This window comes from Pygoscelis adeliae, unplaced genomic scaffold, assembly GCF_000699105.1.
Source record: "Pygoscelis adeliae isolate BGI_AS28 unplaced genomic scaffold, ASM69910v1 Scaffold24, whole genome shotgun sequence".
Taxonomy (NCBI): domain Eukaryota; kingdom Metazoa; phylum Chordata; class Aves; order Sphenisciformes; family Spheniscidae; genus Pygoscelis; species Pygoscelis adeliae.
In genome coordinates this window covers 3,371,604-3,387,853 of record NW_008824806.1, presented here as the reverse complement: position 1 = coordinate 3,387,853, position 16,250 = coordinate 3,371,604, and the positions used below count along the sequence as shown (strand labels likewise).

Below are 16,250 nucleotides of genomic sequence, written 5' to 3'. Positions count from 1 at the left end.
CCGGCGGGGCTCTGCCCCGGCGCAGGCAGGCATCTGCCTTTGGGCGAGGGCGCGCTGGGGTGTTTTAGCCTTTTTCCCACTCGCACGGCACTAAGTTGTGCCTTAACTGTGATCCCTCCTCCCCCATCCGCTTTTTGAGACCATCCGTGTACCCTCCGGCTAGGGTATTTTCTAAGACTTGAGAGAGAGCAAGCATGTGGTCGGTTATTTATCATATCAGGCTGCCTTTCTGGAGGGTCTAAGGAGTGGAAGAGGTGAGCACGTTATTTCTTACTCTCAAGTCATTTAAATGTTGGCGTATGAACACACGTCTCGAGTGATGAATTTCACTCGGGAAGAGTATCAGGGACACATTTCTGCCGAGACTGTGGTTTCTTTACAGTGGTGTTTTGGCCACATGTGGTATAAACACCAAAAAAAAAAAAAAAGAGATTTTTTTTCTTTCCTAACTACCTTGGGAATGAGCTGTAATTGTTAGGGTAGTTTCCATGTAATACCACTTCCTAATGGCTTACCTCAGGAATTGCGAAGTCTGGTTTTATTTGTAGCTATTGGAACTGAGGAAAGTTTATATCGTGACCCCAAAATGTTATGAAAAAGGGGCATATAACTCCAGAAGAGAAAGTAGTGTTGAAGTATGAACAGAAATGCTAGGGCCTAAATACAGTTTTCTGTTGCTTCTGAACGCGCTTTGCATTCTGCAGTTAGTATAGCTTCCTGTGTAGCAAGTGAAGAGTTTAGTTTTCATAAAACCATGTTTCCCATCACATACCCTCCAACAACCTTATGCTTGTTTGAAAGCTAATGTTTGCTATAGGAAGTTAAGCCCTAGTCTGCCTTTAGCAATACTACAAAAGCTGGAAGTTGCTTAAAAATGGTGAAAATTGTCTTGATTTCAGTCACTTACTTAGTTTTTGTAACAGTCAAACAAATACTGCAGCATATATACAGTAGCTGTAGTGGTTCTTTAAATGCAGTTATAACCACGTTGAGACAGGTTTTGACTCTTCTGTATTGTTAAAGGTAAATGTGAGCTTTATAATGGCAGGCAGAACTGACTTTGTAAAGGTCTCTTATTACAAAGTTTGAAACTACTACTTTCAAGATAAACTTTCATTCAGCCACTTGGAAATCGGGAACTCACACAGTGTTAGTTGTAGGAATGATTTGTTGGGTTCATTTACATCTCCTAATTTCTGAAAATGCTGTGCCCGTGAAAACAAAACAATTTGAAAGTAACTTCTGAATGTTTTAATTTTGCTGCTTATAAATTATTCTTCTTAGGGATCTTAATGGAAATAACATCACAAGAATCACCAAGACTGACTTTGCTGGTCTAAGGCACCTTCGAGTTCTGTAAGTTTTCTCTTTTCATCACTGATACCTTTTAGGACTGATGCTACAGTTTGTTATAAAAACCATTGAACTGGTTATAAGCTGGATGGGTTATCACTTTTTAACTATTGTGCTACTGCAGCTGAACTTACAGCCCCTCCCCCATGTGTTATACACTGATATGAATAAGTTAGCAATTGCCTTAAACATCATTTGTTGAAAATTTTTTAATCTCTCCTTAAGGTTATGAGAACTTGAGGATTTAATTTGGCATGTAGCTTACAAGTAAGAGTTGCTAAAATCGGTTAAATAACTGTTGGGGTGATTTCAGTTTAAGGTTAGGAAATTTATAGTTCACACTGAAATGGGTACTCTCAACCTGAAGTATAAGGGAATTCATTACGGAAAAAAGTTATTCCTTTACTGAATTTAAAAGCAAGTCCCAGGTGATGGTTGTTGCTTTTCTACAGTTTCTGGGCAAAAAGGAGACACTTTAACAGTGAATTTGAGGAAGGGATGATTTGGTTTGGGTTTTTTTGTAAATGCTTTTGTTTCAAGCGTTAGGGAGCTTTTAAAATTCTGTGGGGTTTTGGGTTTTTTGGGGAAAAATCTAACTAATACCAAGTTTAAAATACTACAGAATTTACTTAGCTTATTTGTTAAGGCTATTTAATTTGAGCGAGTAGTCATATAAAATCCTTTTCTGTTTCTTTCTGAAACAGAGTATCATGTTGTAGTAACTTTTAATTTTTTTACAAAACTACTGTTACGATTACAGTTTCTGTGCAATCTTTCACTGATGCTTTTTCCCAAAACAACAGTTCAGTATTTTTGTTTTGTTATTCTCATGTGAGACTAATACCACCTTCATACTGTTCAACTGTCTTATAGCTTGCCGAAGAGCAATGATGTATGTGTGTGTGTGCGCACAGCATGTATGCATATGTGTAACTTGGGACTCTTAAAGTAAATAAGCAAATGTAATATCTATTTGTATTTCTTTTACTGAGGATTATTTTTCCCCTTTTGGGTGTATGAGGCCATGTAAAGTGTTGATGACAGGGGTCCAGAAGGTTAAAGTAGGTGTCACTCTAGAATAACTGTTGTACTGTTTTAATGAATATGTGGTTGCCTTTAAATGACCACCACTGTTAATGCAACAAGTTATCGCAGAGCTATTAAAATTTATGCATAAAATTTTCTGTATTTCAGTCAGCTCATGGAGAACAAGATTAGTACTATTGAGAGAGGAGCATTCCAGGATTTAAAAGAACTGGAGAGGCTGTAAGTATTTTTAATTCTAAATGTATGAAATTTTTTTTAATCAAATCAGCTACTCAGGCCTCTGATTTTTTTTTTTTGGGACATCTATCGTTGTTGAGACACAAGAGAAATAAGAAATTCTCAAGCAGTATGTATGGGGCTCAGGCCGCGGGAAGCTTTCATGAGCAGTCCAGATTTGAAGTATAAACTGCAATTGTCTTGTAGGAAATAGCTTGAATACTATCAAATATTTTCCCTTGAATACACAAGGACGTTTTCAAACATGAATACACCTAAAAAAGCCTGTTCTCTGAGGTACAGTGTTAGATGTTAGTCTTGGAGATGTTGGATGTTTTATACAATGTGTTATTGGAAGTAACTGCTAGTTATAACGTGTTGTCTTGTTACATAGTACGAAAGCAGTAAATGAATTCTCCTCCCGTTTTTGTATGACTAAAGCTTTTACAAAGGCTTAGAAAAAATATGAATTGTTAGCTTTCAAATATTAGTTGGATTTGAACTTTAAAAAAAAAAGATTGAGTACTGTGGGAATGAGAGGATCTTGTCTGGTGGAGTTGTAGCGCAAACACCTGCTTGGTTGCAGTAGGACATAGAAAATTAATAATTCCCAAACCAGTTTAGCTTTTTATAATAGCTGCTTAATTTTCAGTATGTGCTTTCTTACTTTGCTGCATTTCTTCAAATGCAAATGTTTTTAAAAAAGTATTGTTCAACTTACAACATCTGACTTGTTAAAGGCAAGATGCTGATTGTTGGATATAGTTTCAGTTTGGAGCTAGGAAAGTCTAAGAAAGCCACTGTATTAATGTAAAGGTCATGTAGAACTTTACAGTAGTGTCTTTGTTATCAGGCATCTTAGTTGCTGCACTTTCATTATATCACCTTTTCTTTAAGCATGCTTCTGAGGTCTTGTTTAGCTTTTCATTTGCTGCTGCTTTAACTTCATAAAGGTATTTCTACTTTACTCTGTTGAAAAGCAACATTGGCCTAAACATTCTGTTTGTCTTATTATAGTTGTGCTCTGTATCCACAGCTGCTGTGTGTTTAAAACAAAAAAACCACAAACCATTATGGTTTGGTTGGTCATATAGACAAAGCTATTCGAGACTTAGTAACCACCAGTGTAATTATGATATTTCTATAATAGTTGAAATATCATGTACTTGAGATCATTACGTCTTTTTTTTTTTTTTCAAATAAACCAAAGTAACTTTTTGACCTAAAAATTGAAAGTGTCATTATATAGTGCAACCTTTTTTGAATAAATTTTAATGACATTGATTGCTCTTAAAAATGCATAGTCAGATTTTTTCAAAGTCATATTAAAACAGACTTAATGAAATGCTTTCTTACAACGTGTTTTAAACTTTGTACAAAGTATAGCAGTTTAGTACAGCTTCTGCTGCTGAGGGGTATATTGGAATAATATATACACATTCCCAAATTTGGTTTATTAGGGTCTAGCTAAAAAATTAAACAGCAGTCTAGCTGATATTGCAAAAGTAAGTACACATACGTGAAACATTAATAAATATTAAAAGATCCATGCTTTCACTGTGAATGTGGTTTGACACCGAGATACCAAATACTTCCTAAGTTTTAAAACAGTATATAGTCAACTTTATTTCTTGATTATCTTGAAGCAAGATCCTGCTATGTGATTTGTTAACAGTGTTTCAAAAATTATTTTAACTTATGTCATAATTTCGAGGCATTTAATTGTAGGATTTCTGAAGTACAGAATTGTAATACTAAAAAATAACTTTACTAGTTAAAACTTGCTTGTCTATAGTGTTCACATTTTGCCATTTCGTTTTTTTGATTCTCTCTTGAGAAATCTGTAAAATCTTTGGAAAACAGTAGATATTTTCCAGTTATATAAGATACTAGTTCTGAAGAGAAATTCTGGTAATTGTGGCTACTTTTGTGGGTTATTTTTGTTGCCTCTTCAGCAGGCAAACTATGACATTTGAAAGTTTAGTCATTTAGATCTACAAAGTTAGATTCTGTTTTGTCTTCAGAATTATTTTGCATCTGTTCCCAGTACTTGTCAGAGTTTCTTTAATTTGCTGGAATTCAGTCAGTGTTAGGTGTGTGGGTGACTTGTAATTTGAATATATATGCAGGATGTCTTTAAACTGCCCCAGCTGTTGGCTAAGAGCAAATATTTCATATTTGTGAGGAAAAGCTGAGAAAATTCCTCTTGTTTACAACTGCCAAGTCCATCTGATGAAGGCACATTGTTATCTGACAGCCAATTCATCTTGGGATTCTGAAATTCAAAACGATTTCTCAGGAAACTTGTGGATACTTCCTTCAAGTATTTTCTTTTATACATTAAATAGCAAGCACTTTAAAGCTTTTTAGTTTTTTTCAGCGTGTAAGTGTAGGATGTCACATTTCCACTGTAAGTGTAGTGTGCCAAGCTACTGTCAAAGAATACCTGATGCAGTCCTTTTAGCATGCCAATGGAAGGTATAAGTGAACCCTACTGCAACTTAAGTGAACTCAATTTGGTTTATAAGATTGTTTACATGTAATATTTCTTATGTTGGAAAATCTTGTGCTAGCGCATACAGGCTGAATTTTAAAATATGTTTCCTGTAGTTCAGTACTCTCTTTAATGTGAAGAACAGACTTTCACAGTAGTTTCCCTTTGGGAAAAAAATAAATCTCTCTCTCTAGGTTAAGTGGTGCTTTTGGTTTTTAGTTTTTGAACTGGAATTTCAGTTACAAAATCATTTCCTTTTAGACCAGTTACCCTGATTTCCAAGGAACTGTTTGGTTGATCATTGATTTACTTGTGAATACTCATTTGTAGATCTGATCATGCAAAATGCTGAATATCCTCAACTCCCTCTAAGGGAAGTGGGATTTGAAGACCTGAAGCACTTCGCAAAATTAATCTCTGAGAGAAGAAACTCTCAACCTTCTCTTCAGAGGAAAAGTACTTAAGATATGATTTGATTAAATCTATGTATACCTCTCCCAGGTGGATAGAAATGTTTGTCCTATAGTTTAGTTAAGCAACAACAAATCTTGAGTACACTAGATATATGTAGTAGTATTTAGACCTGGTATGCTCCATAGCAGGAATTTGTGTCACACCAGTGTAATTGTAGAAGTGCAGTGGGAACCAAAACCACAATAAATACTGCTGTAACAAGTGATTGTTACTACAGCAGCCCTGCTGTAATTTTAAAGTAAAAATGTTCACTTAGGAATAAATGATCGTATAGTAGTGCCTACTACATAACAACTGGGAGGGAAAACAAGATGGAAACTAGCAACTTAATCAGCTAGTTTTTAGGTTTGTGGAAACTTTAGTTGCTGGAGACACCCTGGTGAAGCTGAAGGTGATTTTGCCTTTTAGTTGGATACTTCTCTGAGAAGTCTTCGGTCAAATAAATGGGTATACACTGCAGTGTTCACTTAGTTATAATCTCCGTCAGTCTTGTCTGAAGGCTCAGCTCTTAAGGGGGTACTAGCTCCGGACCAAACCAATTTCGTACAACGCTGCCTGAGCTAGTAAGTCTGCCATGAATATGTCTTTCATTACAGCCTGTATCTTGAATGGCTGAATCACATGGTCTGTGTTGTGTAGATGCTCTGTCTGCTGAAACAACCCTCTTTGAACTTCAATATGTACAGCCTGTTTTTCAATCAGTGGGACAGCTTGTATCTTTGTGTACATCCTGAAGCAGTGTCAAAAACTCTTGGATTAATTACGATCTTGGCTGTCCTGTATTTAACATCTGCAAGACTTTCTATATCAACTAGTAACATGTATTATGAGCCCACGTTCCTATGAGTAGGGCCTCTAAAGAGTACATGGCTGTTCAGTACATGACAGGTCCCATAAAGAGAGGATTGGGATATGACCTGTTATGTTGTCTGAACCTCTTACACAGACCACAGTAATGTATCAGTGGTGGGTTTCAGTATGCTTCACGGCAGGAAGGCACAAAGGGTCAAGGTGTAGAGAGTTTCCACAACATTTAAGAATTTCCAGAGACCACTGCTCATTACGGGACACACAACCTTTTGAAATGATTCCTTGTGAGAATGTGAAATTAAATACTTGTTTCTTCTTTCTTTATAAAGCTGTCATCTTGGGTGTGATGTTTGTAATAGTTTGTAATAGTCTCTTAAGAAAACAAGATGAAGATAAACTGAAAATCTCCACTTTCTGAAAACACTATTATTAGACACAGCTTTAAAAATGACTTTTAAAAAGAAAACGACTTAGTCAAGTGTTATCCACAAGACCACCTTCTTCTGTGGTGTTGCTGCTACTGCTCAAAGTATCCCAGTATTTTTATAAGCTATTGTCATCTGGAGGGAAGTATAAAATTTGGTTGAATACAGCTGCTATAGACTGTTGAATCAGTTCTATCATAAGCTACTTAAGTCTAAAATTTCCTTACAGTTCTTTGTACTCCAGAAATACAATGTAGTCAGGTTTTGAGGGCTAAATATAGTCTTCACTTGCTTACGTAGCAGAGCAGTTACCTTTTCGTTTACGAAAAAATGTTTTTTGGCTAATAGGAACATTGGTTTTAATCATAATTTTTCCTAATGATTTTTCTGTCTAGTAGTTGAGTTGCCAGCTATGATCATTCTAAGACTATGCTAAACATCCAAAATATGTCAGGATAGGAAGAGTTTACAGCAGTCGTTTGAAAACTACCCACACTTTTCTTCCTGTATCTGTGAATAATCCACTGAGGCAGCAGTATGCCCCTAAAATGCTAATTTGGAGTCTGTTTCTGCAGACATTTACCACGTGAATAACTTGGTTTGCATTAGTAGTCCCACTGATTAGTCTTATGAGAAAGAGTAGGCCTCTTGTGTGGCCTAAAAAGTTTCCAGGCCAAGCCCCTACACTTTTGATACTTGAATTAATAGAATTTATTTCTAAAATGCCCATTTATTATCTTAATACTTCTAAAGAGCTATCTGTGTAGACTTAAAAAAAACTAAACTAACAAAAAAAACCCCAAACCCCACGAAACCTATTTCTGCTGAAGACTAGTGTGGAGGTAAAATGTTACACTCATGGGCTCTAGAACAACTGCAACTTCTGAGTTAGTATCTGAGCTAAATATTTACCCCCCCCCCATACCTCCCCAAAAACCAGCTCCCCTGAGCTACATGGTGTGAGTAAGCTGAAATCCTGAGTTCAAGAAAAGAATGCTGTAAGGGTTGAACTTCAAGTTGGTACTTGAAATTGCTTTTAAACTGAAAGCTATCTGTTGTATTTTCACGCTTCTTACAATGTATTACTGAATGATGGAGAAAGAAATATTTCAAGAATTAAATGTTTTGTTACAGTTCATGTGTTTTTCTAAATTTTTACAACACAATTCTAAAGAAACAAACTGAGGAATTGTCTATACTTGCTATTTATTTGGGCTCCATCTCCACAAGTACATTAAAACAAGTTATTAAAACTTAAGATCAAGAGAGCATTTACTTAGGAGTGTACATATGAGTATTTGACTGAGTAGTACTGAAAATTATTAAAGTTTTGTTCATGTGGATGAACAATTTGAAACTTACAGATGTGTCACAGCACAGAAGGAAAAGTATATTTCAACTACATAGCTTCAAGGAAAAGTTTTTTCTACTTAGTAAACAAACTGAAGTACTACTTGGATTTCTTTTCTGGATATAAATCTATATGTGAAACTGTTATGTTTGCAGCTTCTGCAGCAAGGGCTTAATTATAACCTCAATACATAGGAGTCAATCTTGTCAAAGATATTAAATGGGATTCAGTATAATAAAGTGGTTTTTAGCTGTATTTCACATATTACATGATAAGAGTTACCTGTTTGGGCTCTAACCTAGTCTGATAAATGGGGTAAACTATTAAGCTATATTAGCAGGTTCTGAAATTATAAAACTGAAACACTTACAAATTACCATGATCTCTGAATGTATGGTGTTTTACAGAGCACCTCATCCTACAAAGGCATGCATAGCAGGATGAACTAAGAAATAAAGTGTTCCATCTAGGATAAAAACAAAATACAGCTTGTCTTGGGCAATACTGCCTACCAGGCCTGGGCAATTATCAAGGGAACTAGCAGCTGTTGCAAAATAGACTAGCTAACTAGTACTACTCTTTTTGTCTAGTCTAGGAACATCCACTATCTTATGTGTATGTTCTTTCTTAGGGTGCAGACTTACTGTATCACTGATGGGATAAAACATGCTTTCCAGAGATTAAAATAAACCTATGTGCTAACTTCTTGTTATGTATTGATGTGTGGCATTAGATTGCAGTTTTATTCCAGTTATTTGACTAGCTCTATCCATGAAATGTAAATTCCAAGAGGGAAAATAAAAACTTTAAAAAGAGGAATAGCAGCGTTTTCTGTGATTCTTTAAATGTGAGCTGCATCAATAAATTAATCACAGAATAATTATTTTTGGTCTGAACTCTTTCTTTCTGGGTTTTGAATCTCTGATAGAATATAGCCTTTTCAGTTGCAGGAAAGAAGTGTTAAAAACCCCAGATTTCACTTCTACAGAGCTACACGATCAAAGTTCAGGAGCAGGGACTTCTGGAAAAAAAGCCAAATGTTGTCTATTTTTATGGTGCAGTTTTGCAGTTTTAACTGAAGCAAAATCTGATTTTTTTTTTCCCAATTTATAGAGGCTTAGATGTGAAGTTTAAAGGCTAATGTGCAATTTTAGGACCCCTGGTGAAAAACGCTGTGTTAGCAGTGGAGTCACCGCTGCTGTTCCAGGAATCATTTGTATCACTATCATAGCTAAAAGAACAACCAATAAATGAGTGATATTTCATCTTGTAGTGCTTGACTACTAACTTTCTCAATGAAAGCAGCTTTTTTGGCGGTAAGACCTTGTATTATGTAGTGTGGAAGTTGTATTGAGCTCTTAGAATGAGTTCTTAGCTCTTTAGCTAGAAGTTAGTCTTCAATTTCTTTTCTCGCTGAAATCCTAGTCTTAATTTTGGTTTGCAAGTTCATTATTGAAGCCTGAGAATTAATTTTTTAGTTGGGGTACATTCTGAACAGTTTCTGACTATTGCAGCCAGGAAGGTCTAGGTTGGACTGCCTACAACCTGAGGTGCTAATGCATGTGCTTGTTTTTTAAGGCTGCTTGATGTTTTGATTTTCTCCCTCTTAAAGCATTGATACTTAATCACCTGTCTGGCTTTAGTCTGAATATATGAGCATTTGAAGGGTTAATACCTTCCCGCATGTGTGATAGGTAGCAGAAGAATAATGAGTTCAGGTAGAGAATATGTTTTTGAGCAGCCCTGAAGGGGGTGAACAGTTATTCCTTGTTAATCACAGATGTGAAAAATCCTTCTCTTAGCTAATCCTACATAGTTTAAGGGCAACGCATAGCACATTCCTCATCTTAGAACAAGGAGGAGACCACGAAGCCTGCGGTGCTAATCACTTACCAAAGGAATGTGAGACCATCTTACTTGAATTGTACTGGGGCACCTGTATTTATAGTTTAAAAAAATAATAAAAAATACTACAGTAATTATTCTGTATTAGCAGACTTTTGTCAAAGCAACTTCAAATACCTTCTCTAAAAACGTCTGTTAAATCAGAAATAGACAAAGGCTGTCTTTGAAGACAGTATTTAAAAAGATGCAGTCTTCTAATGGAATTTAAGAAATCAGATTACAGCTACATTTTGATTGCAGAATACTACAAAATGTTTGATAAAACTTTAAGTCCAAGAGTGATGTTCTTCTTTTAAAAGCCTTGTGAATGTTTGCTATTATTTTTAGTATATTTTATTCATCTGAGTGTCTTTTCTCATGCGACTCCTTTTATAGGTCTAGAAGTCAAATTGCAGTGAGAAGTCCTGTTTGCTCTTTGCGGACCTTTTTACAAATTCCAGGGCAGGAAGGCTGTTTATTTTTCCCACATCTGTTTTGTGCTCATCCTTTGTGACACTGTTTGCTGGATGCTCTTCTTTCTTGCTTCCTCTGAAATGGGTAATTTGCACTGTTGCAAAATGTTGAAACCAAATCTGATTCTACAGAACTGTTGTGTCAATGTTTTTGTTTCAAATGGTGTTTTGTGTTCTGAAGCTATTTTAAATTGATGCTATAGAGCACTGACAGTAAACTTAAAGCTATACATTTTAGTTTTACTCTGTAAAAATCATATTTATCTGTTGCAATATTTTTTAAAAAACAGATTTAATGTTAGATGGCCACAGGTGAAAATTGAGTTGTCATTACATTTTAATAAAGCATATTTCAAAGAACATCTAAGATGCTCCTTATTTTAACTGCAGAAGCCACAATTCTATCTGGAATTTTACAGTTAAACTCCAAAATGTATGAGGAATCTGGCTGCATGGCTGCCACTTCAGTGACTCATACTGTTCTATTACCTCATTTACTCTGAAGAGTCTGGTTGAAACTTCATCAGAAGAAATGTTTTATTTTCCTTCATAGTATGTAGTGCATTGTGCTGGCTTGTCTTTAATAATAGTCTAGACCGATAATCAAATACAATGTGGCAAAGTCTCCCTTAATTTTTTTTCAGACACACCAGCCTTTCTGACTTTAATTTGGCAGGATGCCTGTACAGGTGCTACAGAAAAATACTTGAGTGAAGACTTACTGTGGTAATGTGGTGCCAGAAAGACAGTTACAAGCCTATCTAGACTATCTGCAGGTCCTTCTTGCTTTTCTAAACAATCTGTCCAAACTCTAGCTAAATTCCATCTAATAGATCAACTTCCCCTCCCCTCTTTCTTTGCCTTTTTTTTTTTTCTTGGAAGTAATCCCAGGTGTTGTCAAAGATCATCCTTGCTTCATCTGATATTTGATCCTATATTACGTTATGGAGGTTTTATAACTTCTGTTTCCTTCTTTGTGGTATACTTTACAGAATAAAATCCAATGAATTAGCCTCACAGGATTGTGGAGGTTTGAAGGAGCCTCTGTAGATTGTTTAGTCCCACGCCACTGATTAACACAAGGTCGATCAGAGCAGGTGGCTGAGGGCTGTTTCCAGTTGGGTTTTGAATGTCTCCTATGATGGAAGAATCTACAGCCTCTCTGGGCAACCTCTTCCAGTGTTTGACCACCCTCACAGTCAAAGACTTTTCTTATGTTTAAATGTAATTTCCTGTATTTTGATTTGTGCCCATTGCCTCTTGTGCTTTCACTTGCACCCCTGAGAAGAGTCTGGCTCAGTCTTCCTTACCTGGGAGGGAAGCGCGTCACTTATAAATACATCATGTGTATAAATATACATTGAGATCCCTCTGAGCCTTCTCCTCCCCATGCTAAAACAGTCCCAGCTCTCTCAACCTCTCCTGCTGTGACAGGTGCTTAAATCTGTCTGCTTAATCATCTTCACGGCCCTTCTCTGGACTTGCTCCAGTATGTTGTCACGGATCAAATTAGGCAGGTGATAAATTCAAAAATAAACTTTATTTTAACCAAAATTGTTTAAGAGAAAACTAACTATAAATGAGGCATCAACACTCCGACCACATCAGTAAACCACAGGTTCAGGATGGTGTACAAGGCATCAGTACTGCACAGCCGGCTTTAGAAATGAGGATCCAAAATGTGCACAATCACTCACCTATAAGATGAGGGCTCTCAACCTTGAGGAGTTTCCTTGGGCAGCGTCCCGACCCAAGGGGAGAGTCCCCAACTGCAGACCCGCTGCTCTGAGGAGGACCGGCTCACCTTGCCCTCCGGTGGGGCTCCATTTGTACACTGGTTGAATCTGACCTGTGGTCAGTTCTGACTGGCTGAGGGCCTTGACTTCCTTACCCCTCACCCGAGGTGTATACATGACTGCCCCAAGGTGTGTACCGGATGGTCAGCACTTGTCACCCTAAAAGCATGAAATTAAGGGCGCAAAAAGTGAGGACACAGCGGTCTTAATGCCTCCAGTCTTTGTCAGGGCAGGTGCACCTGCAACATATGTCCATGTCTCTCTTGTAGTGGGGAGTCCAGCACTGGGCACAGCTCTCCAGATGTTTGACCAGTGCTGAGTAGAGGGGAAGGATCACCTGCCTTGACCTGCTGGCAACATTCTTCCTAATACAGCCCAGGATGCTGTTGGCCTTTGCTGAAAGGGCACATTGCTGGCTCCAGTTTAATTTCTTATTCACCAGGACCACAGGCCTTTCTCTGTAAAGCTGATTTCCAACTGGTGGTTCTCTACTGTGTGCTGGTGCATGCTGGTCCAGGACTTTGCATTTCCCTTTTGTTGAGCTTCATGAGGTTCCTTTTTGACCGATTCTTCAGCCTGTCCGGGTTGCTCTGACCAGCAGCACACACACCTGGTGTCATTCCTTCCAGTTTTGTATCATCTGCAAACATGCTGAAGGTGCACTCCGTCCCATCTCCCAGGTTGTAGATGAAGATGTTGAACCATACTGGCTCCAGTACTGACCGCTGGGGTATGCCACTAGTGACTGTTCTCCAGCTGGACTTTGTGCCACTGGTCACAGCCCTTTGAACTTGGCACTTCAGACAATTTTCAGTCCACCTCACCATCTGCTTTTGTCGCCTGTACTTCATCAGTTTGTCTGTGAGGGCAACTGTTATGAGAGACAATGTCAGAAGCTTCACTGAAGTCAAGATAAGCAACATCCACTGCCTTCCCCTCATCTGGCAAGTTCCTTGTTCATTATAGGAGGCTATCAGGCTGGTCAGGCATGATTTTTCCAGTTGTATATCCATGCTGACTACTCCCAGTCATCATCTTGTCCTTACTGTGTCTAGAAATAGCTTCTGTTTTGCTCTATCATCTTCCCCGGCATCGAGGTGAAGCTGCCCAGCCTGTAGTTTCCTGGCTTTCACTTTGTTTTTCACACTTTTTTTAATGCCATGGGCAGAATTAATAAAAGTAGTGACCAACTATTTATAAAAATATCCTTTTTGTTGAAATAGTAAGGAATACAGAAGCTTCCAGAAAACAACTGCCTTAGTTTCTCTCTTCTCTTCTTAGCAAAAAAAAAAACCCACAAAAAAATGCCAAAACCCAACTAAACAAAGAGCTTGTCCTAGTTCTGTTTATATTGGAAAACCCCTTAAAAGAAGCAAATTGAGTATAGACTCCTGATTCTCTGTGCAAAATAGTGTTCTGCATAATGTATGGAGAATTGATTGGGGTAGGGGAGGAATGTGGTAATTTTGGACTTGACATCAACCCCGTCTGAGAAGAAAATGAAGGACAGAATATACATTAGGGTTCAAGTAGCGTACACTAGTACAATGTAGTACTATAGTTTGCAAAGTAACTTTCACCACTTCCTACACAAGTAAGAAACTGAGTTTGCAGTAGTGTCTATGTGTTGCTTCCTTTCAGAAATTTTTTTTACTAAAACAAATATCTAATTGGTATTTGATATTAAATTGAAACTAACTTAGATGTCTGTCTTAGCTAGTCACTATTTAGCCTGGAAAATGGAGCCTGATTAAGTGGTTCTTGACCTGGGGAAAATTTTGACTTAGGCATCCAAATACTGTAAGATCAGCCCCTGAACTTCTCAGATTCCAATTTTTATTCATGTGGTCAGTCAACTTGATATTGCTAGGTTTAATGAGATTATGAGTAGTTTGACTAAAGACGAGAAGATCTTTGCAGAGAATTCTTAATGGAAAAACTGGCACAATCTTTTGCTTAGCTCTTAGTTCTTGGGCCTTCTTCTCACTTGATGACATTTTCATGCAAGTCACATTCACAGACAGCAGTTGCCAGATGTGTTGAAGTTCGGTAGATTGTGGCTTTGGACACGGATGCATAGATGTTCTCTGCCTCTGGCAGATATAGCAACACATTTTTTGTAGAAAAGTAATAAGGCTTGCCTTCCTTGCAGACGTAAGCCTAAGTCAAGTTCTATATAAAATTCTCTGGTGAGGAAATAGGCGTCACTTAGTCTGATGTCTATTATTCTGACCCTATATATCTAGGGTCAGGTTTTTAGGACCTAATGGTTAAACCAGTCCATGGAGATGATTTGGGTGCTGTACCACTAGCTTTCTGTTTTAAGATGCTTGGGTAATTTTGTAGGTTGGTTCTGTATTTCCTGAGCTCATAAAGCCTGAACTGACTTTAGACCTTCCCAGCAGATGCATATGCCTGTAACCTGTTGGAACTACTTGAAGAGCCTGGTGGGCTCAGTCATTGTGAGTAGAACATGCTGTTGCATGAACACTCAGCGGTTTGTTTACTGACATGTCCTTTCATTTAAAATTGAAATTTAATGAAAAAATGTTTGTGTTTTTAAAGTTTATGCATATTTTGCAAATGAGCTTCAGTGAAAAGATGTTACATGGTATTTTTAAATGGGTGTGATAGTAATGGCTTCTGCTGACAAACAGTAGGTGTGGATGTGCTCCTTTGACGAGTACAGTTTCTAAGCTATACAGTACTGTGTGTTACTATGCGCAGATAGTGCATTTCTCTCAGCTAACTTCGAAGGAGGAATGAAAAATAATGACTTCTGCTGTCACTAACTTTGTGTGAGTTGGAAGTCTTCTATCCTTCTTCCTGAAGCAATGGTGGTAGAATAAAATGCATCTGTGCCTTGTATGTAGAGTTTCAGAATGCTCTCAGTCTCTATGCACCCAATGGGATAGGCTGTTTCTAATTAAAGAGTACAGCTGATTTATAATTTACTTGGAACAGCTTTTAACTTCAGTCAGTTCTCAAGTTATCTTTGAGGGCTTCTGTTATTTTAGGGGGCCTATGACTAGAATTGCAACTAAAACCCACTGGAAGACGACTCGTGGGGGACAAAATAGCAGCCTTCTAGTACCTGTGAGGTGGTTATCAAAAAGCTCAAGCCAGGCTCATCGCTGTGGTGAGACAACAAGCATAAACTGAAATGAGAGGTTATGACTGGATATAAGGGCAAAACTTCTTCACCATGAGGACAGTCAAGCACTGGAACAACTCAGATGTTGTTCCTCAGAGAGGCTGTGCAGTCTCATACAGCTTCTTTGGCTGTATGTAGTTGATTACAATGGAATCGGAAGCAAGTTACAGTGAAGGTTGTAACAAGTCTGGGAAACAAATACAGACCTGCTTGTGAATTATAACAATTGCAGATGGTTATGTTGCAGACAGTGTAATTAAGATTTTTTTTTTTTCTCCCTTCCTCCCCCATGCATGATTGATATTGGATCACAGTTATTGTGGCATGAAAACTTGAGAGAGACATCAGAATGGATTGGTGGCATGGCCAGACTTCAGTGGGTTAGGATATGTGTCACTGGGAATGTAATGTGCTCTCCCCGCAGTTTACTCTAACTCTGTCATCCTCTGGCTGCATGCAGAAGACAAGCCTTCTGTGAAAGAGTGACTACATCAGTGGACATGGGAAGGGCTACAGATGTCGTCTATCTGGACCTCTGTAAGGTCTCTGACACGGTCCCCGACAACATCCTTCTCTCTAAACTGGAGAGATATGGATTTGATGGGTGGACTGTCCGGTGGGTGAGGAATTGGTTAGATGGTCGCATCCAGAAGGTAGTGGTTGACGGCTTAATGTCCAGATGGAGGTTGGTGATGAGTGGCGTCCCGCAGGGGTCTGTATTGGGACCAGTACTGTTTAATATCTTCATCAATGACATAGACAGTGGGATCGAG

At 37.9% G+C, this 16,250-nt stretch overlaps 1 protein-coding gene across 1 annotated transcript in view; it reads left to right on the top strand.

Annotated features, from left to right (window-relative positions):
- Nucleotides 1-319: 319 nt before the first annotated feature.
- Nucleotides 320-16,250, top strand: part of SLIT2 (slit homolog 2 (Drosophila)) — a 272,375-nt gene continuing 256,444 nt past the window's right edge. The window contains exons 1-3 of the mRNA XM_009324114.1: nucleotides 320-402; nucleotides 1,285-1,356; nucleotides 2,548-2,619. Of these exons, the coding sequence (XP_009322389.1) occupies nucleotides 320-402; nucleotides 1,285-1,356; nucleotides 2,548-2,619 (227 nt within the window). The remainder of the gene's footprint in view (nucleotides 403-1,284; nucleotides 1,357-2,547; nucleotides 2,620-16,250) is intronic.